Consider the following 22,235-nt stretch of genomic DNA (forward strand, 5'->3'; position numbering starts at 1 on the left):
TCCCTTTCAGCCTTAATTGTGCTCATTCCCCTGGGTCCCCACCTGTGATATTGTCCACATGAAAAGAACTTCCTTGTGAATTTGTAATTAACTCCTAAATATTGTCTGTCTTTACTTTCCCTGTCATCTACCTTCAGTTTGGCATGCTATTAAAGCACTTGCATTATGAGACTCTTTCACCAGACAGCAGGGCTGGTCTCTTTATATCCCTGTATGTTGTCTCTCCTCAGCTACACCACACTTGAACACACACACACACACGTTACAATAATTTCAAAGAAAGCTGAATCATGGCAACCTCCAGTTAATTTGCCATTGTGTAGGTCCCAGTCCAGCAAAACCCTTGGATGCAGTCAAAAACCTGCTGTAATTAATCTTTAGGATGTATTCACAAACTGTGCTGAAAAGGTGCTGAAAGAAAACCCTGTATTAAGATCTTTTCTTTCAGAGTAGTAGTGTTCTGCTCTAAGGATACAGGAGACGTAAGGGTTTGGGGAGAGCTAAAAGTTTTCTTAAGATAATTGACACCCACACCTCTTAATCCCTAAAATGTTCCTGTTTTTATTCCCCCTCCCAGGGATATTAATTGGCTTTATGAACAATGTTAACCCTCACTATACATTTTGGTAGCATAGGAAAAGACATTTGCTGCTTCACCTTGTGAAAAAATGAAGACATCCTTCTGGTATGTGGGCAGTTCTCACAAATGTGAGGTCTTTCTCAGGAGGCTTATCTGTATCAATAGCTTTTCTTTCATAAACAGCATTACTCAGCAGACTAAATACCACACGTTAGGCTGTCCCCACAGTATGGCAATGCAGGGCAAATGCTCATACCAGTTCCTTGAAGAGGCATGGAGGAAGGATGTGTTTAGCAGCACCCTTGGTTCTCACCCTGGTGCTCTAACCAGAGAGAAATTATCCAGCAGGTGCAGAGTATTTCAAAGAGCCAGATTTAGCCTAATTTTATTTTGTTCTGGTTATGTTAACAATATAGGAAAAAATGCAAATTCTCCTCAAACCCAGCAAGTCTGATCAGCACTCGCTGGTGTCACTTGCAACCAGTCTTCTTGTCTTTGAAGGCTGAACCTGTCTCACAATGCATACAAATATACTCCAAATGATGGGCAAGTCCTGGCATTTCAGTGTCCATGGTAAGGTCTCAAAACCAGATTTAGGAAACATGATTCAATGCGTGAAGTAACATATATGGGAGTGAATCATTGGCAAGTGGTGGTTGGGGTGGGGTTTTTTTGGTGTTTGTTGTTGTTGTTGGTTTGGGGGGGGAGGTTGTGTGTGTTTTGTTGTTGTTTTGGGTTTTTGTTGGTGTTGTTTATTTTGTTTTTTACAACTTTAAAGTTAACAAATGGAACTAGACCTCAAATAGGTAATATTTATTCAGGTTTCTTGTGGTAATTGTTCTCAGAATAGTTTGTTTCCTTTAAAGATAAAGCTGGAAGGCCTTCATGGTTGCACAATGCTGTCCTTTACCCAGATGGTTTTAGCAGCTTTTGAAGCAGAGTTTGAAGAACATGCTTCAACACCCAGGAAAACCCAGTATAAAATCAGTCTACTTTTGGGCCTGACTTTTTACCCACCTTAACTCCAGTGATATATAAGCAAACTGTAAACAAGAGCTATATGTAATTTGTACCTCTTCTAAAATCTTTTGATATTCTCTGAACAGTATATAATGGCATTAAGATATGTGAGAATCAAGTCCGCAGTCTTCATGCATGATGGCCAAAGAAAGCAGTGTTTGTGTTTTTCCTGCCCTGAACATTTTTTCTGGTTTTCCTTTTTTTTTTTTTTTCTTTAACAACACAAAGATCAGACACATCTATTTCATTGGATTGGATGAAGCAGTCCTTAGGTTGCTGTCCGAAGTACAAGCACATGCCAGAGGCAGGTGTGGATCTTCATAGTTGATTGAGTGTGTGCCATGAACAGAAGGCCCGTTCAATACATACAATATTTGTCAGTATATGGATTTATAGGAAGCAATGTCTACCATGGTGTACAACTTGGAAAAGTTTTGTAGTTTAGGTTGAGTACAGAAAAATTTTCCAAATATCATCCAAATTGACTGAACCTGTAGTACTTGGCGGGGGGGAAAGAATACAGGCATTGAACTCAAAATCAAACACCTTAGTGCTTCAAGATTCTCCCTGTGCTGGAAGTACTCAGAAATTCATCTTTCCATGTTTGTCTCCATCTAACTGTCTTACTTCAAATGTTTCTCACTGATAGCATAGGACTCGTTTTTGGGCTGAGGAAAGTCAATGCAGATGTGGAGTTGATGTTGATGATCACTGCATGGGAGAGACAAACTTAATGGAATACTCTGGTAAGGCTGCAAAATAAAGGAAAACACTGGTGGAAACAGAATTGTACAAATATTCCATGTAGTTAAGAGATGAATAAATGTTTGGATGAACTAGTTATTCAGAGTGGTTTGTCGGAGGTTTTTAATGTGGTTCAAAATATGACAGGTATTAGTCTTTTCCAAGGTTCACATACATAGGCTTCTGATGAATGTATTCCATCTCGAGCAGAGCAAAGTGTAGTTTCTTATACATTTTATACTTTTGTCTATAGGTAGAAGACAGTGCAAATGGGTCTGGAATAATCAGAGCATTGGCATCCCACAATATTTGTCTAATATAAAAACATATCACTGGAGATGGAAGTGAGAAGGACAGGCAGAGAAGTGTAGGATCCTATTCTCTTCCAAATCACAGTTTTCCCGTCTTGAACTTTATCTACTTCTTCAGATGCTTCCCCATGGAGAGATTGATATTTATCCCCTATAGATCCTTCATCTCCCTTCTCTGTTGATTTAAACATTCTTTTATGCCACCTGTGAAGAACTAGAGCTTTTTTCATATCATCTCCTTTAATTTGGACCTGCAGGAGGTAAATTCACTTCCCCTTCCACATAAAACCCTAGCTGGTAACAGATGGCTGTCAAAGCATTACCAGTAGCCTTTCTCACCTGCAAAGAGTCCTCAAACCGCTGGCCCCATATATGCCTCTCCCTCAGTATTGGAAGGAGCATAATGTCTGACCTCACTCCAATTGCAGTGGCCATATTTTTGAGATGTGTCTAAATTTCAGAAGAAAATATGTATTCCTTATTCTTTTGGGTGAGTCACAGTCCTTGAATACATCTAAGACTTTCTGAACCCCTTAGTTTGTGTCCCTGTTACATATAGTGAAGGAACGTGTCCTCATGTGCACTTTCTGACTGGCACAATATGCGTTTTATGTCCAGCGAGAGAGATGAGTTACCTGTGGTGCTCTCAAAAGCATCGGTATCACTGGTTGTTTTCTGCAGGGATGTGCAGACTTTGATGGACCTAATTTATGGCTGAAGCAATTAGGCACAATTCTGGCTTTTCGCAAACTCACACATCTGTGTGCCAGTGCTGAAGGCAACTTTGCTGCTGGGATTTAATCCCTTGAAACTACAAGAATTCCTTGGTCCTTCATGAAACCCCACTTCTGCCTGCCTCTAGCATCTGATGAGAAAAGCGGGAGGAGGAACTCCATGTTGCTAGATCTAGTCCAACTGAAGGATTATGTTCTGCTCTAACTTGCTCCAAATTGTAGTAATTATAAGTCAATTTATCCTAGTAGTAAGTAGGTTCAGTTGTTAGGCCCCAAAGCTATATGTAAGCATAGCTTTCAAACCCCATCTTAGAGTTTCTATACCTTTCACTGTGTAATGAGTTCCTGAAATGTTACAGGTGGACCTAAAGCACAATCTCTGTGCTTAATAGAGTTTGTTGTGTTAGAAACACATCAGAAGAGAAATGAAGACACCTTTAGGAGAAGGTTTTCCTTTTCATGGGTTTTATGGTGTTTTTATTCTCTCCTCAAGTTACTTTTAAGTCACAAGCTTTATCATTTTGGGAGAAAAGAGGGCAAATTTTTACAAGTCTTCTGTGAGTCAAAAAGGTGTGACACATTTAAAAAATTCAAGAATAGCTTAAGAAAATTCAAGCTGATTAATAGTTTAATGAATGAATGCTCACAGGTGGTTAGAAATTGATCACAAATGAGGAAAGAAGAGAAACAATGTCGACAGATCAAAGGCCTTTAGTTTTGAGGAAGAGGCCTCAAAAGTGTACTTTTAACATAGAAAGTTTTTGTTCAGACATTCTGGTTACTCTCTTAGAGTTCATAAAGCAATTTTGATGGTAGTCTCTATCCTTGCTTGTAGTTCCATGTTGATTTATAGCTGATGATAGATGAACATTATTTTAGGAGATAGATTTTATAAGCAGAAGAGCCTTGAAAGGTAGCCTTCTGTTTAACATTGCAAATAATACTGTAACATCTGCCAGCTTTCTTAAGTGATTGGATCATACTGCACAAGTCAAGGTGTTTATTTAAAATTAGCTTTTCTGAAAGGCAATGAATCCTTTTTTCACATGCACAACAAACAGCTGGTTGTGTATCTAGGTGTGGGTGCAGCGTGCCTTGCTGTGTGCTAGGGAGAGTCTTTTTTTTCTCATCGCCTCATATCTACCATTGCCTGGCTCTTCAGACACATAAATCAGGTGTTCAAAAGAAGGTCTGCTGGGGATAGGGAGGAGATGTGTATTTCAAGATGGTCAGATGTATTGCAGGAGATTCTTCTGGCTCTTTCTATCAGCAACGTTGATGGTACAAAATTGCCAAATGAGTAGCACATGTTTTGATAGAATTAAATGTGAAATTGGAAAAGGAAACATGTCTCAACTATAGCAAAGGCTTGCCAGATAAACCATTACACTGTAGAAATCTACTGCTGTTAAAATTAAAAAAAAAAAAAAAAAAAGTTTTTCAAAAGTGTTCCATGTGGTATTGTTTCCATTTCCCCCATAATAAAAATTTTTAAAAAATCGCTTGATTTCAGTTGAGTAAAACCAAACGTGTACAGCTAACAAATACTGTTATAACTCACCTACCTAATAACCTCTAGACTCAGCATTTAGTTTTTCTTATGGGGGTCTCAGGAGGCAAGAACCCTTCTGTCTTGCAAGTTCACACTCATCCCACCAGTTCCTTTTGCTTTTTGTGTTGTGATAGCGTGTGAAGAAGAATTGCCTTCTACCAACCTGTTCTGTGTTCAGCTGGAAAATAAACAGAGTAAAAGGTGAAGAAACAGAGAAGGAGTATAGAGTAAATGACAAACAGGGTTTCCCAGCAATGGGTGGTACAGGAAGCCATCCCATCAGTGCCTTTGTCCATGACATGCATGCACCTCAGCAGCAATATTCTTCCAAGTGTTCCAGCCCTAAGGCAGAAAGTGATCTCTTGCAGCCAGAACCGCTGCTGAATGTGTCACTGTCCTCCAGGTGCTTCACTGCCAACTGCAAGTCACCTCTGACATATGCAGGTACAAAAGCTAAATGGGTAATTTATGGAGCTATAAGAACATGAACAGGAATTCAGGACTAGTAATTCTCCTCTTGTTGGTGTTCTGCTTGTAGCCATCCTGCTTTTGTCAGCTTTATTTCTAGGCATCAGTTTTGTTTTGCTGTTTGTTTGCTTGTATTTCAATGATCAGATTTTTGCTCTGGAACTCATTAGCTGTCGGGAATGAAACAGTACAGGGGTTGCCTTGTGAAAGAGAGGACTGGCAAAGTCTACTCTGTTCTCTAGTCATAGCACAGAATAGAGAGATATATGGTAACCGGTTTCCAGTCCATCATTTTTCTGAGAAGCTAGAAGTGTGCTGGGATTATTGAGCTGAATAAGCTTTGCTTTGGCTGTAGAGATGTATCCCAAAATAAATAGCATTGTCACCCTGCCTGCTTTGGTCCTGTAATTGGTGCGGGAGGGCATGTTGCATGATAGAGGGTTTATGTTTATTTTTACTGAAATGATGCGTAGCTTGTGTTAAAAATATGCTGTAATTTAAGTGTCTTAACTCCTGACAGAAGCCTGGTTCAGGTGAAGTTGAAAATGTTTATATAATCTCTAAAAATGTTTTTATACAGAAATCTATGAACATATGTTTGTTTCTGTTGTTCATTCGTGACTGTCTTTGTGTTTTCCAGTCCATTATCTTCATTCATGACCGAAATTCTCATCGCCAGGAGGTGTCTGCATACATCGACTATGCACACAGACTGACAACAGATGATTTTGAAGTCTACTTCAGTGGGAAGAAAAGACTTTTACCTCGGAACACTGATCTGAGGTATTTAGCTTGAGTTGGTTTTCATATACTTGCATTTAGGCAATATATAGAAAAAGATTTAAATGTTTTTGAGTAGGAAGATACCTTATGAAAGTGGGTTTCGCTGAAAGACAAGCACCATAGATCAGAATCAATTGTGGAGAACACTTTTAAGAAATGACCCTGTGATGTTTATTTAGTTCAGGGAGTAAAACTTAACCAGGACATTTCAACCATCTCCTGTCTGAGCATCTCATTAGCCTGAGGAGTCTGTAAATAGCAACATGCTTTGATTGGTAAGTGTGTACTTGTGGAGATACAACAGGTCAGAAACAGCTACAGTCAGCAATGCCAGAACATCTCCAGCTTTCCCTCCTCTCCGCAGAGTCCATGGGAGATTGCTGCCCTATAAAAGTGCACCATGTGGAGAGGTCTGCTGCTGGCACGTAAGACGTTGTGACTAATGTGAAAAATAATCAGTGAGAATTTTCACTGAAGAACATGTTTTCCTTAAAATATATCCTGTGTCTGAGTGCCCAGAGATATAAATTTGAGGTATGTTTGTGTGCCTTTGTGAAGGCCAAGTTCAAGAGGCTTGGTGCAGCAAAGCCTGCAGTCAGATGGGAGCCTGGGACTGGGCTTAGCACTTAAGCAGTATGTGATGTGGACATGGACATGGACAAGGAAATGGTAAAACTTCCAGTGGGCTGGTGGTGTGAATTATTAGGGGAGTCTTCTCCACCCACATGTTCGAAGGTAAGAATGGTCAGCAACTAGCTGCAATGTCATGTGCAGTTATTGTCTCCTGGTAAAAAGATGTCCAGTATGAAGGGGTTACCACATTTTCTTTGTTTTCTGAGAGTGCTTTTCTCTAATAGAAATTGCTGCAAATACTGTTCAGTTAAATTTCTGTATGTCTTACAGAAAGAAAAAGCAGGAAAGAGTGTTGGAGGGGGCAAATGTTTTTTTCTTACTCATTCCTGAGACAGCATATGTCAATAATGGCTGAATTAAGACCAAGAATGAATATAGCATTGTGTCTGCTTTGCTTATTACATCCTTTCTACATAGTAGGATTTTATTAGGGACTCATAAATATGCCTTTTAGATCATTGTTGTCATACTTAAATGTCACTGTTGTATCCAGTAGTTGTGCTTAGTCCTGATTATTCTGAGTTGAAGAAAGTGTTGTTTAATGTATGCTTCAATGTCTCCTTCCTTCTCTTGTATCAAAACTAGGGTACACTGTAAAGTCTTCCTGGACAGTTCAGTATGTTAATTCCTTCTAGTGGCAAAATTATAACTTCAGGTGATATATCATTTTTCCTCTTTGTTAAAAAGAAAAGGCGGGGGGGGCATAGAGCATTACTTTTATATGGGGATTTATAACTAGAATGTAACCCACACAAAACTGTACTTGAACTTTCTAGCTGAACCTAAAGGGAAGTTCAGATAAAGCATATGCAGTGCCAGAAAGGCTAATTTATTCTATTTAAATATAAGTATGAATGTATGCACTGTCATTAATGAGGTTCATATACAGACATATAAATATGTATATATATATAACTATACCTGTATATACTGAAGTCTTGTTAGATTGTACACCGGCTAAAGAAAAACTCTTCACTTTATGGTTAAATTACGTGGTTCTTGATGCATTACATGCACAAATTGGCTTTTCATAAAAACCCCCTCATGTCACAGAACATCACTAACCACATTTATGTATCCTGTACTCCACTGGAGCTGTCGAGCATCCTGTTTAGAATCAGTTAGGTGTCTTCAGATCAGCACCTTTCATTCCCACCATGTCTCTCACAGTTAATGCTGGGAATGTTATTGGACAGGTGGAGGACAGGTATGAAGAAGCCTAGGAAGAGATACTTATCTAGTACTGTAGGCATTTGAAACTGATGGGTTCCCTTTAACCACTATTCCCTAGTTAATAGTTATAAACTCAACTAATAAAAGCAGAGGCCTTCTCAGAGATGTTTGCAAGTCACTGCAAGTGCCCTTGGTCTGTCATAGGTACCAGTGCTTGGCATGTATTTAAGGAGCATGCTCAGGTGGACAAACCCAGGAGAGTCATGGCAGTGACTGTGTTAGTGAATGTGACAAAAGTTCTTCTGGTTATTCAAAATAAGTCTGTTACAAGAGACGTTTCAAAGATAGCTTTTCTTGAGTTAAGCTGAAAAGGGCAGGCTGAGGGCTCTGGTGTAATGGTTTGTTTCTGTTTCATCCCCCTTTGGCAAAGATGGTCAGCAAAGCCAGGAATCTGTGTGGTGATACCCATTTAGCCATTAGGTGACCAGCGGTTTTTCTTTTGGAAAAGCAATGGGCAGAGGAAGTGGTGGCATCTAATTGTAACTTGACCTTGAAAAAGTTTAATTACAAAATTAACGTACTTTGCTGAACTTTAGCTCTGTGCCACAGGGCACTTTCAATCACCAGACTGTGCTGTGCCTCCCAGATAAAAAGTGATCCATTCTAGACCTCAGTTTTGAAATTAAAGATTGTCCACAGTAGTAATAATGAAAGGGCATCCCAACCTGGGTTCCCCTAAAATTCGAACACCAAGTTTGGATTGTTTTACACACCACAGAAGCAGACAGGATCTAAATTCATATCCATTCTCTAAAGGAAACTGGTAAAAATCTCTCTAAGGAAGTGTCTCCTATTTCCACACTTTCTTAATAGTGTTTTCTCTTTGCTTGGAATATTTCTTTCAAAATTAAGTTACTTCTCTTTTCATTGTGTGTCTTGTTTTTCTTGTGTTATCCATTCAGTATATAGCACTGCCTATAGTTTCATCTCTGTCTAAAATTTGCTTGATTTTAAGCCCAGGAGGAAGAGCTACAAGAACCACCTAACCTGGTCTCCTGAGGAACACACACCATAAAATTTAGGAAATCTTGAATGTAGCACATGGCTGGACAATTAATGAATAGTTTTGAAAGGTATCCAGTCATGATTTGAAGGTTCTTTTTGGCAGAGAACTTAACTGTGTCCCCTGATAACCTTTTTATTGAGTAGATGAAAATGTCCCATTTCTTGGTTGGAGTCTTAAATTTGATCTTCACCTGCTGGATCCTCTATTTGTAGTTGTGTGCCAGGTTAAATACAGCTTTAGGATTAGACAAGCTATGATTACATAGGCTGTCATCAAAACTGTCTTCAGCTATTCTTCAGTAATCTAAAAGAATTTTCATACTGTTAACTGTATGTTTAGTGGTCATCCCTTATCTTGGCAGCCTTGTTACTCTGCCTCTTCATTTTACATGCAGCTTCTTCCCAATGTGTCAAGAATGCTGTTTGTGAATGGAGGTAATTTGACTGTATGTATACATTTGTGTCTTCAGCTTTGAATCTCTTGTTCAGTTCCGAATCTAAGTCTTTTAATCACATGTTTCTTCCCCGAATACTTATGCATTTAGGCAGGTAAAAAAATGTTCTAGTGTAGAGGGCATACCTACTACTCAAGCCCAAAGAATGGATGAGTCTTTGAATCAACAGTGGTCATTCCTAAAAGTCAGTGTATCAGTTGAAGTTGTTCCAAAATGCGGCCTTCCTTCTTAAAGAACAAGTCAGTTTGGGAAACTGCCTCACTCAGAGCTTGACAAAGCCCTTACTCTTGGTCGTATTTACTCTTATTCACTTGTGATATTGTAAATCTTGGATTTTGTGTGAGAGGTTAGTGTCTTGTACAAAGCTATCAAATTATTTTTAAATATGAAAATCTATACTTTGCTGCAGCACATTTTTTCTGAGGTTGTCAGAAGCTATTAAGCTTGTGCTTTAGTACCATCTGAATCAGATTCTTGTTCACGATATAAAGTAAAAATACTGAACAATTAAGTTTATGTGATGCTCATACTTCACATCTGGCGGGTAATATCAGAGGATCTTGTATTTGATCTGAGTATTTTTGCCATTTTATTGCATTGCCCTATCAAGGGGGTATTATTTATATGATATAAACCTCATTTGTTTCCAGTTTATTAAGTGAAAGGAGTGTGTTAAGCAGTAAGTTCTTAAGAAACCCGGTCTGTAATTTAATCCATTCCCTCTCAGCTAATTTATGTAATCTGATGAGAAACAAGTGTAATACAATTTGTTCAAAGAAAATTGAGAATGTTCACTCTACGGAACCATACCAAAAAGTGCTCTGAATGAGGAAGCATAGCAAAAGATGAAAGTTGGAATGCCTTCTGTCTCATCAGCTGTACTTTGAACATCTTGGTGAATGAGGGTGAAATTAATGTCTTGCAGTAGAACTGTACTATTTTAATCTCGTGTGAACTCCTACCCTAGGTTTTCATTAGTTTTCTATGGCAGAATGCTAAATAATAGTATTTATGATACTGCATATTTTAGTGTTTTATATCCACACTTAGCTTCTGTTTGCGGTGTTTTTATTTCTTCTTACTTATTTTATTTCTTCTTATTTGTTTCTTCTTAGTGTGCACAGTCTTTTCTAAAACAGAGCCAGGTAAGGAGCCATTTACTGTAGAACACAGGTCCTAGATTTTCCCCTAAAATAACGGTCTGAAATCACTTACTCATCAGCAGTGAAACTTGTTTGGTTTTGGCTCTGGCACACCTCAGTGTGAGCACGGGAAGGCCGGCACCCGGGGCTTTGCGATAATACATCTTGTCTGTGACAGAAGTGCATCATGACACATGGGTACTCTCAGACATGGCGTGGTGTTCTTAGGTATTGGCAAGAACAGTCCCATTGGGTTCTGCCCTTCTTGTCGTTTAGTCACTCTGTTTTGGCTGCAAGTGGGCACAGCATTTGGCAGTCATTCTTTAACTGGGTCAGAATTCCCTCCCGTTTTATTGTCAGGTAATATTCTAAGATACCAACCGTTAATCTGTAAAAACCTGTAGGCTAAATCATCGCCAGCAATATGTTCCCAAGCATGGGGCATGAGGCAACTTCTCCTTTCCCTGCTGTACCCCAAAATCCGCAGGTCTGACAGCAATTTACTACCCTGCTTAGCCAAGTGAGAGCTGAGAGGAAACAAGTAGCATTTTCCCACTTTGCAACATAGGCAGCCTCGCCATGCCAGACAGAAGATGTGCAAAGAACTTCTTCTCCCTTGAGAAGCAGGCAGCAGGAGTCCTGCTGAGCCCCAGTTGCGCTCCAAGAGCTGCAACCCACAGACAGGGATGTGGTAATCCCAGAATCCAGCCCAAAGCCTCTGGAATTGCTTCTCCCATTCCCTGGGCATGCTCTGCAGCTGCCTGTAAATGGGTTAATTAAAAGAGACAGAGGTAGGAGGAGGTCACCTCCAAGAGGCAGCGTGCACCTATAGTTGATGACACTTGTTACTGTGGATCTCCTTCCACCTTTCAGAGAGCAAAATGTGAAATGGATCTTAGAGGAAAACAGGCTGGATTTTTTTTGTTGCTTAGAAGGGGGGGTTTTGCAAATATAACAGGAGGTTATCCTTGTGTTGAAAGATCCACACAAGGATTTCTCCAGTTGCTCTGGAGTAATTACTTCAGTTGGCTCTGAAAGAGAAATCATTTGGTAATATAGTCCCAGGTGTACATCTGCTGACCCTACTCATGATCTGTTTGGCATGTCAAACTGGCTAATGCAAGAGAAGTCAGCTTCTCTGTTACATTGAATGCCTGAGCATCAGAAGCTCGTTAGTGTCTCTAGTGATCAGATGCTATGGATATAGACCCTGAGTTAAATCCAGACTTCATTGCAGGGAAACAGAAAACATCCCAAGTTTCCAAAATGTGCAGTCTCCAGTCTTGGAGAGGATTAGTCAGAATCCACCACCTAATTTGCAGGGAGTACCAAACTACTAGTAACAGTACAGTGTGAAAAAATTCAGGGTTGAGAAAAAAAATCTCTGATATCCTAGTTTCGTAAGGACTCTGCCATGACTGATAGAGTAAATTCCATTGGAATGAGAATGAAGCCAGTGAAGGCCAGTGTCACTCCAGGTGTGTCAGCTGGAACCCTTCTCTAGCCGCTGTTTATCTGTGACTCCAGAGTCTTTTCCTTGTATAATGGTATTCATCATGTATGTGACTTAGTGTCCTGACTTACAAATAGTGTGGCCTGATTTTTGAAGATATTTTCAGTACCTACAGCTATTGTTGCTTTCAGCAATATTTATGGCTTAATCAGTCACTTGTTAGGTTCCTACTTAGGCATGTTGCTGTCTTGTGTTCAGCACCTGGGATTTTTCATCATAGACTTTAAACCTTTGGGAGATGACATGATGCCATCGTGCCAACAGGAGAAGTGGCTGTGCAGAAGTACAGGGAATAGTTTTAACCGCAGCTTAGCATGCAAGGCAACAGAGAGCAAGTGGCAGAGAGATGCGTAGGTAGAAATGAGAGTACGTTCAGACTTGATGTTTGCATGTGTGAGAAGAAAATTCCATGGCTGACAACTCAGTAAATGTTTAATTTGGAGATGTATATTTCCACATCTGGCTTGTATTTACATATAGCAAATATTACTTTCCATGTTTAATTTCTCTCTTTTTTTGCAATTTGAACTTCAGTCTCTTAAGAGGAAAGGTTGGCTTTTTACAGCTTTGAACAAGGTAACTGTATACATTTGAAACAAGGAAATGGAAAGTTGCTAAAAGTCCTAGGAGAGAACAAAATGGTAATGTAGGGGAAATGCTGTCTTTCGCTCTTTGTCAGTGCAGTCGTACTGTCACTGGAAAGAACAGAACAGGAAGAAAAACCTCTCAGAAAATACAGGTTGACCAAGCGCATGTCTGGAATGTGATTTGGGTTGGAGCTTCTGTGTGTAATTTGAGAAGCAGAAATTATTCGTGACTGTTTACTAGCATGAAGACAGTGTTATGATGCACAGACAGATGCATAAAATAATTGGACCTAAACACGGTAGCTCTGTCTCCTCTTGCTGATTCCCTGAAAATAAAGGGAACTATTTTGCAGTTCTTCCATGTGCATTCACTCATTCAAAGGGAGTGCTGCAGGTTACAAGATCAAATCCTCTTTATTGTGCCTTACTTAGCCATGGATCTTCCCACAAGCCTCAGTTCTCTGTTATCGTGGACCAGAATGATACTGAATTAATTTTTGCAATGCTGACAATAGATGTGTGCTGGTGCTGTCAGACTGGTTTATATCAAGCTCTTCTAAATCATCCCATTGTTTAAGATCAATGTGCTACAAAAACAGCCACATCTCAGCCCACATCGCAGTTTGGAGAATGTGCCAAACCCTTTCAAGCTGCATTTTTAAAGACCTCTTTAAGATGCCCACCAAAATGGGCTTCCTGGCATGGCTGCAAGGTAATTAATAATATTAGAAACAGTAACAGCTAATGGATTAGGTCCCAAATAGGAGACCTAATTAGGTGTTCACTTAACTGCTTCCTTATTTAGCGAAACACTCGAAGCGTACATTTACATGCTTTTCCAAGCAAGAAAACAGAATAAGGACCCTGGATTTGAGTTTTAATTACTGAGCGTGTTTGCACATAAAATATTAAGAAGCATCTAAGTTAAAATGCCATGCACCATGATTATTTGCATTTTTTATTTAAAATTTATGTTAGAATGAGTATGTGAAGTGCAGAGAGAGAGATGCTCAGGCAGCACAGAGACAAGTGGCATTTCACCAACCTTGGGCAGCTGGCCTGGCCATTGCAAGGTAACCTGGACAAATCTGCCCTGACTCTGCAAGTGTAGCTTTAGCTTGCGTTGTGGTGGCTGATCGGGGTATTGCTCATTAGTAATGTCTATCGAAGGGAAGGTTATAATGAAGCTGCAGTGTTGTATAGTTTTGTGTACTTTTCTGGAAAATTCATGTTTTCCGTTTGTTGTTCTATAAATGTCAGCCAGAGCACTACGTGGTGATCATGAGGCAGTGTGTGATTTTTGCCACACATGAGTGTCTGAGAAACCACTTGTTCCTTCTAGTTAGACTAGGAAATAGCTGTGGCTAAAGTTGGTATGTCCAGATTTTTTAATGGATGGTTGTATGGAATAACTAGTACTTTCTTTAGTTGCCAGCTATATCCTAGTGAAAATTATAGCAAAATTCTTCTGCACTGCCTTGATAAGCAAGAAGTATTGCTTTGGTTGCCAGCTGCTGTAAGTAAAGTTGTGCATTTGTGGCAGACAAAGTTTAACTGGAGAATCGCTACACCTTGCCATAAAGAGAATGTCTTCCCAACGTGGAGCAGGTTGAAGCCCTGGCTCCTGTGATACATGGGCCATACCTGTGCACAGCCTAAGAGACAGGAGGTTATTTCTTGATGATCAACTTGCAGGAACCAGAATTAATACTAAGGGAGGGATTTGCTGAGGGATCCGTTTCAACTCCTTGGAAAAAAATTTCCTTAAAGCTTCCAAAACTACTATTTGGAAAAGACCTAGTATGATTAAAATGTTCAGGGGTGGCAGAGGGTGGGGTGGAAGGGGAGAAAAGAAGGGGAAAGGAGCAGGGAGAGACAGAAAATAACCCCTAATGAGCTCAGGATAACTCAGTGATTACTGGCTTTTGTGGCTGCATTTTGCAAGCTTTCCTGTCTGAGCTATGCCAATAATTAAAGATCCAATGAAGGATAGATACACAACTGGATTTCCCACATTCTTGGTGAGGCCTGGGTAATCGGGGTCTTGAAATCAACATTTGGCTGAAAAATTTCTCAGTACCTCAAACTGAATCTACTTATCTCCTGTGCTGTGGCAGAGGTCTGCATGTAATTTGATCGTGTACAAAAAATATTTCCAGTTTAAAGTTCTTTTTCAGTATCACTGCTTTTCCTGGCAGCGTTACAAGGGATAAGGAGGAGTAGAAAAAGGTTACAGCATGGAGTAGTAAGAGAAACCCCTTCTTCCCCTCTGAAATATCCATACAGAATAGGTATGAGGCCCTGGGTATGGTAGCTAAAGCACGTGATGAGAGGAGGAACCTGCATAAGCCATCTTGCCAAGGTTGGACAGACCAGCCCCTTGCAACAAAACCTGCATAAAGACCAGCACCAAGAAGAAAAAATGTTGGCTTATGGTCACTGGTGTTTCCCTCCTGTACAGAACAGAAGCACCCATTTGCAGACTGGACCTTCTTGTCAGGGGAGTGTCCAGAAGAGGGCAATGAAGCTGGTGAAGCGGCCAGAAGGCATGTCCTATAAGGACAGTCAGTGTTTGAGGCATTTGGACAATGCCCTTAATAACAGGCTTTAAGCTTTGGTCAGCCCTGAACTGGTCAGGCAGTTGGGCAAGATGATGGTTGTACATCCTTTCCAAGTAAAAATACTCTGTTCTATTATTCTTTTATGATTGTGATGCCATTCTTTTATGATTGTGATTGTGATGTGTACTTGTCTTTTCTCCTACATGATACAAATTCATCTTTCTTTATATGGAAATATCTTATGCTTCTGATCATTGAACTGCTCATACTTAGATCTCGTAAGTGAAAAGTAAGTACATAAAAGTCAACAGCATCTTATAGAATCTTCTTTTCTGGACATAATGGTCATGTCAAAGATAGTTCATCAAAATCAAGTTAGTATAATTGCAGTCATTTTTAGTTTCCTTCTACAAGTATTCTTAAAAAGGAACACACACTTTATAAGCAACACACACTGACTGTATCACTTTTCATGCCACAGTACCACAGTACTTATTAGCTTTAAATCTGTATGTCTTAAGGGCTATCAGGAAGGTAAAGAAACCAAGCTCCTGGCTGCTAGCAGAGATTTGTGTGGATGAATATTGTATTTCTTTCTGCTTCCACTGATAAATTAAAAAGAAAAAAAAAAAAAAAAAAAGGAGTGGGCGAGACAGGCTATTTTGTTTGTTTGCACTACAGAGTTTGTATTTATGTTTGTGAAAATCTTTATATGATACACAATAGTGATTTTATTTTCAAAATAACCTGAAGGCACCCACGCTTATGGAGAGCAGATGGAAGTCTGGTTCATGAGTCAGTCAGCCTTCAGGAGAAAGCCTGAGGTTTGTCTTTCAGCCTCGTCTCGTTCAAGACATGGCAGCTTGCTTAATGCCAACAGGGCTGTGCCAAGGAGAAATAATGTGTCTCAGATGTAAAAACTCTGTGAATGTTAAAAAGAGCATCGTGTCCATTTTGACAGTTGTGGGGTTTTTTTCCTATCATCCAACACACACCTCCCTTCTCTTTCCCTGTTAAATAAGTGTATGACTTGGTTTTCCTCATCTTTACTTTTGTTTTAAATCTTTTCCCACTTTTCTTGGTTTCTGAATTTCTTTAATTCCCCCACCTCCTCTTCTTCTCTCACAGATGCTTACTGAGAGCTCACAAAATTTTACATTCCTGCGGGAAGCCTCGTAACAATTCTTTGTGTCTGTGTTTTTCATGGAAACAAGAATCTTTTATGGTCAAAGCCCCATCACGTGCTCTCTGATGCCAGCCTATGGTGTGACAGTGACACAGTTCTTGCCCAGGGGTACCACGGTGTTGCTTCAGCAGCATCAGAGCAGCCCTCCCCAGTTCAGAGCCTGCAGCTTGCATCGCGGTGGCTGCTCAGCGCGACTCTTGTAGCTTTTCATTTTCCCTTTTATCCCAGGCTTAATGGTCAAGTGGCAGGGAGTTCCCATGCTTTTCCAAGTGAGCCCAGTGGGGCTTGTTCAGCACAATCTGAGTCTTGCAGCCCCAGTAAATTCTTCTGGTGTTTTTCCAGGGGTTGAAGTATGAGATCAATTTACGGAAATAATGTAATGCACTGCTATAGTAAAGATACCATACATCTGCACGTGATGACAACTTAACTGCAGGTACTCTATGGGTCCCATAGGTTATTTTTATTATGTCTCTGAAAATGACCACAAGCTAGGAAAGTGACTTAATTCCTTTCACTGATAGGGCATTTTTGGAGGGTATGTTTTTCCTTTGCTATGAGTTTTCAATAGGCTATCCCCCCTCCTGCTGGCCCCCGTTCTTGATTAATGCCTGGAGACTGTGGATTTAGAATGACATTCCAGGCTGATCTAGTAACAAGGTTTGGATGTGAAAGCTGTGAGCGTTGAGCCAAGATGGAGTCCTCGCTATGCCAGAAATGCATTGTTTCAGTACTCTGTCTGGGCAGTGCACCTGCACCCTGGAGCTGCCACCGAGGAAACCTTCCTGCAATTCTGCTTCTCATTACATCCCCAGATCAAAATGTTCTTTGTAACGACACGTTATCTGGCCAGCTCCCTCTCCTGTGCTGGTGTACCCTGAGGTTTGTGGGAGACTGATACCACGCTCTCCAAGATGTTCAAAAGCTTGGATAAACATTTGGTAGTATAGATTTATGGTCTTCTGCGCACAGGCAGATCACACATGTTGTAACCACACTGAAAATATTTCCTGAAGAATAGCAGGAGAAAGGGTGGGAGAAACACGGACTAACATTTAAGGTGGGGAAGGAAAAGTAATTCTGTTCCTAATGCTCTTTGGTGCTAGCGGAACCATTGAAAGCACTTGCTAGAATTAGTTAGGTAAGAAGAGAACGCTGTTGGTTGTGTGTTGATTGTGGGGGATGTTTTTGTTGGTTTTGTTTGGTTGCTTTTTTGTTTGTTTGTTTGTTTTATTTTGTAATGGAACATTCAAAGGATTTCTCACATCATATAATCCCATATATATAATAGAATCATTTCAGTCGAAAGAGACCCTCAGGATCATCTAGTCCAACCATAACCTGACCTCATTCTAGCACTAAACCATGTCCCTAAGAACCTTGTCTAAACAAATTTTAAACCCCTCCAGGGATGGTGACTCCACCACTTCCCTGGGCAGCCTTTTCCAATACCTGACAACCCTTTCCATGAAGAATTTTTTCCTAATATCCAACCTAATTTTCCCTGGTGCAACTTGAGGCCATTTACTCTTGTCCTGTCACTTGCTACTTGGGAGAAGAGACCAGCATCCTCCATGCTACAACCTCCTACTGTATAATGTTACAACATATCATCCCAACGTTTTCAGTCCCAAACTGATACAGAAGTCAGAATTTTCACATTTGACACTTTTAATAATAAAAGCACAATTGATTAATCAGACCTCTGACATCTGCTAAAATAAACAAGTAAACAGAAAAAGTTTTGATAATGAAGGCCGCATTATTTGTTTAAATAATGCTACACTGAGCACCAAAGCAGGGGTAAAGAATGGCAGTACTAGTTCTCATGTATAAATTCCTGTGTGACTTCAGACCTGCATGTTTGAGAGAAAGAGGCACAGTTTCCACATGAGCATGTCGTATTTGTCTCGCTGGGGGCAGGGAGGATGGGGAGGATGTTTTGGTGGAGGCCCTTTGCCATGAAATCCCTTCCCTCATCTGCGGGTCAGGGGCACCGTGACAGCCTTTGGCTTCAGAGCATGCTGTCAGCAGGGGTGTGAGGGCAGCTTGGGGATGTTGCAGGGTTTGGCTGCAGTACTCAGCTGAGGCCACTGCTGCTGCTGGGCTGCCACACTAAAGAAGCTTTTAAAAAGTTTGCAAAGTAATTGCTTTTGTGTTACTAAAACCAACAACAAAAGCTGCCTCAACTGTGCCAGTCAGTAGAATGATCAAAAGACATCTCACGTCTAAATACACTACTGAAATCTTTAGACTAGGTGATGCATAATACATGTTCTGAAGATTTCTCTGGTCTGAACACCAGTTTCACATTCCTAGGGGCTGGGATTTTTCCCAGAGTGCCTGCAGTTTTGCCAAAGCATATTTGCATATGTTTAATAGATGGGTGTTGATAGGCTTTCTTCATTAATTCTACAGTGATTTTCCACTGCGTTCACATTTCCCCTTAAACATCAATACATGCCGGTAAGCATCTTTTGATGTGTTTCTTGCAAAATGATAATTTATGTTATACTTCAGCATTTTACATTGTGTTCTGCACTTGTGAAATGTTGTCTTGAAGAAGACAGGTGACAAATTTTAAAACAAGTGTATGGGAGGTAGGAGTTGTGGTATCATACAGCTCTAGGTGAATGCACAGGAACCAGTAAGTTTTCTTAACTTTTGGTTAAGAATATCTCTTTTTCTTACCATTGGACATGGTAATGTTCTGTTCTATATACAACACATGCCATTATTTCCAGTACTCTGAAACATTCAAATACATTAAGTACATGTGGAAAAACAGTGATTACATCAGTTATAAATCATAATATTTGAGAATCCAGCTCAAAACATTAGAGAGGGGAACAATTTATCTATGTTTTTTTTTAATTTAAAACTGCTAGAAAGTTATTAATCTGCTGTAAGTCACATTTTCCCATTGGCAAACCATTGTGCTATTCAATGTTTTGGGAAGCAATTAATCTTCATTTTTTTCTGGTGTACGCCCCACATTTGCTGTCTTCAAAGAGAGATGTTCCTTTAAATTTTTTTGTAACTATTTTGGTCTCTATCTTTTGTCCATTGCAGTTTGTAATGTTGCTATCTGTTGTACCTGGTAGGTGGTTGTCCCCTGTCACTTAATCCTTTTCTCTGTGAAACAACAATTGTTGTGTTTTCTTGAAATCTGACAACTGTTGTTACCTACCCATTAATTAAAATCAGAATAATCTTACTGTAGCTCTCAAGGAACTTCATGGATGTGTTCTTTTGCGAAGTATGTATAAGACTTTTCTGTGTCTGTTTTTATACTGTGAAACACATAACATACTTGAATAAGAGATGTTCTTGCATTGTTCCTAAATGAGAGACAAGTTCCCAGGATTTGCAAATGATCATTTATTTCAAAAAGAAGCTGCAGCTTGGAATAAAAAGGGAGTTTTTGCATTCACATCTCTGGAACAGGGCTTTATTCCTGTGTGATACGCAGATGTGTAAACCACACGTGAGGCCGCTCTCAGTGGAGCTTTGTCCTGGACCTGAATCACAGTCTATTTCAAATGTCAAAGCATCTTAGTATTGGAGGGTGCACAGGAGATGGGATACACTCCTTTTTTCCAAAGTAGCAAGTGATAGGACGAGAGGAAATGGCCTCAAGTTGTGCTAGGGCAGGTTTAGATTGGATATTAGGAAAAACTTCTTCACAAAAAGGGCTGTAAGGCATTGGAACAGGCTGCCCAGAGAAGTGGTGGAGTTGCCATCCCTGGAGGTGTTTAAAAGACACGTAGATGAGGTTTGTAGGGACATGGTTTAGAGGTGGACTTGGCAGTGTTGGACACCATCGGTTGGACTTGATGATCTTAAAGGTTTTTTCCAACCAAAACAATTCTATGATTCTATGAATACTGTAAAACCAATACACTCTGTTCTTAAAAGTATTTCTTTAAACATGCAAAGGTGATAAACAGAGGACAAAAATTCAAAACAATAGACCTTTTTCCACTGTCAAACTGATGAGGGAACTGAACCAGTTTGCAGGAAGCCACTGTCTACTCTTTAGGCTTTACAGGACGTTTACTTCTCCTTGTTACCTTGGTAATGTTTTCCCTAGTAAGTATTCTGTTGTTTTTTTTCTCTTGTTATGGTTTGGACAAATTCAAACCATTGGCTTGTTAATCCTCACTTGAAATGCTTTCATTTGGAACTAACAATAAAAATTATCTTTTGACTTCTGAAAATCATCTATATGTTAGTGGAGAACTGGCATTGTTATTTCAGTATTTTTTTCCATCTCTGGCTTTTGATCATTGCACTTGCATATAACTTCTGTCAAATCTGTTTTCCTAACCACACTGATGTTTGACACCGAGCAGTGTCTCTACCAGATGCCTCAGACGCAGTTTGCCGTTGTAGTAGCATTAATGAAATTTTTGGCATTTATTTCCTATGCCCACCAGTTTAATTGTTCTGGTCATTTTCCTGAGTGTGTTACCATATATGCCAATGATTGGCAATTTATTTTTTAACAAACACTGCTAAACATTTTGTTTCAAGTAACTGTAAACATCCCAGCAACAAGAATAAGAATATAAGGAAAGAACTTTACATCATCTTTTGAAAGAGTGACAGACCTTAATGAGCAGCACAACAGCCTTGGGAGATCTGCCACTGATTCCAGTGGGACTACATTCGCAGTTTCAACAGGAGCCGCCTTGGTGTATCAGACTTGGCAGGTTTTGAAGCAGGTAACAAAATCTATTTCTTTGATGTTATTTGTGATTATCATCTTGTGCTGTTGTCCTGGAGTTAATATCTCATGGAAAAGATGTGAATTTTTGAGATTCCAAACTAATAATCTGTCAGAAAGTTAATGAAATTAAGCAATGTAAAATTCTGAAAGTCAGCAAAATCACACAGGAAAGTCTAATAAAAACTGTACAATTGGGGCATCTCAGCCATTAGGTGTCACTGAGCCTCTTTTTGGATTGGATGATTTAAGCAGCTTCAAATTTTCAGTGTTATACCCTCGATACTACAGATTGGTACATTTTGGTGGACATATATGCAGAAAGAGTAAAGTTCACCCCGCTTGCAGTCTGTGAGTAGTAGGCATAAAATGTTGATGAATGTAAGCTAAAACAAATGGCATCTAAGTTGTATCTCGTTCAGAAGGTTGCTGCAGTTATTCGTTATCTATAGTATGCAGTAACATCTTCTTTACATCTACATATTGACAAGAAACAGGGAGAGTGATTCTCCTGAAAACTGTATTGCTAATTTGGTTTGTTGAATTAGTCTAAAGGGCTACAGATCACACAGTCATTGAAACTGCCATATGAAGCATACACCTTGTGGATATCCAGTTCCTCAAATCTTACAGAAATGCGTAATGTTCACATTTTCAGCTGTTTATCTAAACTGTCTTTTTTGGAGCAGTTTTAGTAAGTACAGCCTCAGTAGTTCTACATATCAGTTTATCCTGTATTAAATAGATTCTATCATTCAGTGTGAGGACCTGTACTTTCTTTGTTTGCTTCCTGTGATTCAAACAACCTCAGGTTGTTTGCAGCTCATGTGAGTAACCATTGACATCACAAACTCACTCCCTGAGTTTTTCTTGGTATCCTCTCTCCATCACGTCAGATCCCTGTGAGCTGTGTCTTCACCTGCAAGACCCAGCAAATGATTTCAAACTGCTTGGCCTGGCTCCTCACATATGCAGCACCTCTGCAACCACATGAAGTTC

The 22,235-nt window shown here is 39.8% G+C and overlaps 1 protein-coding gene across 1 annotated transcript in view; it reads left to right on the top strand.

Moving 5' to 3' along the window:
* CFAP299 (cilia and flagella associated protein 299) overlaps positions 1 to 22,235 on the top strand; it is a 224,681-nt gene that overhangs the window by 186,917 nt on the left and 15,529 nt on the right. Inside the window, exon 4 of the mRNA XM_005498548.3 lies at positions 6,050 to 6,192. Within this exon, the coding sequence (XP_005498605.3) occupies positions 6,050 to 6,192 (143 nt within the window). The remainder of the gene's footprint in view (positions 1 to 6,049; positions 6,193 to 22,235) is intronic.

Source organism: Columba livia, chromosome 4, assembly GCF_036013475.1.
Source record: "Columba livia isolate bColLiv1 breed racing homer chromosome 4, bColLiv1.pat.W.v2, whole genome shotgun sequence".
Lineage (NCBI taxonomy): Eukaryota > Metazoa > Chordata > Aves > Columbiformes > Columbidae > Columba > Columba livia.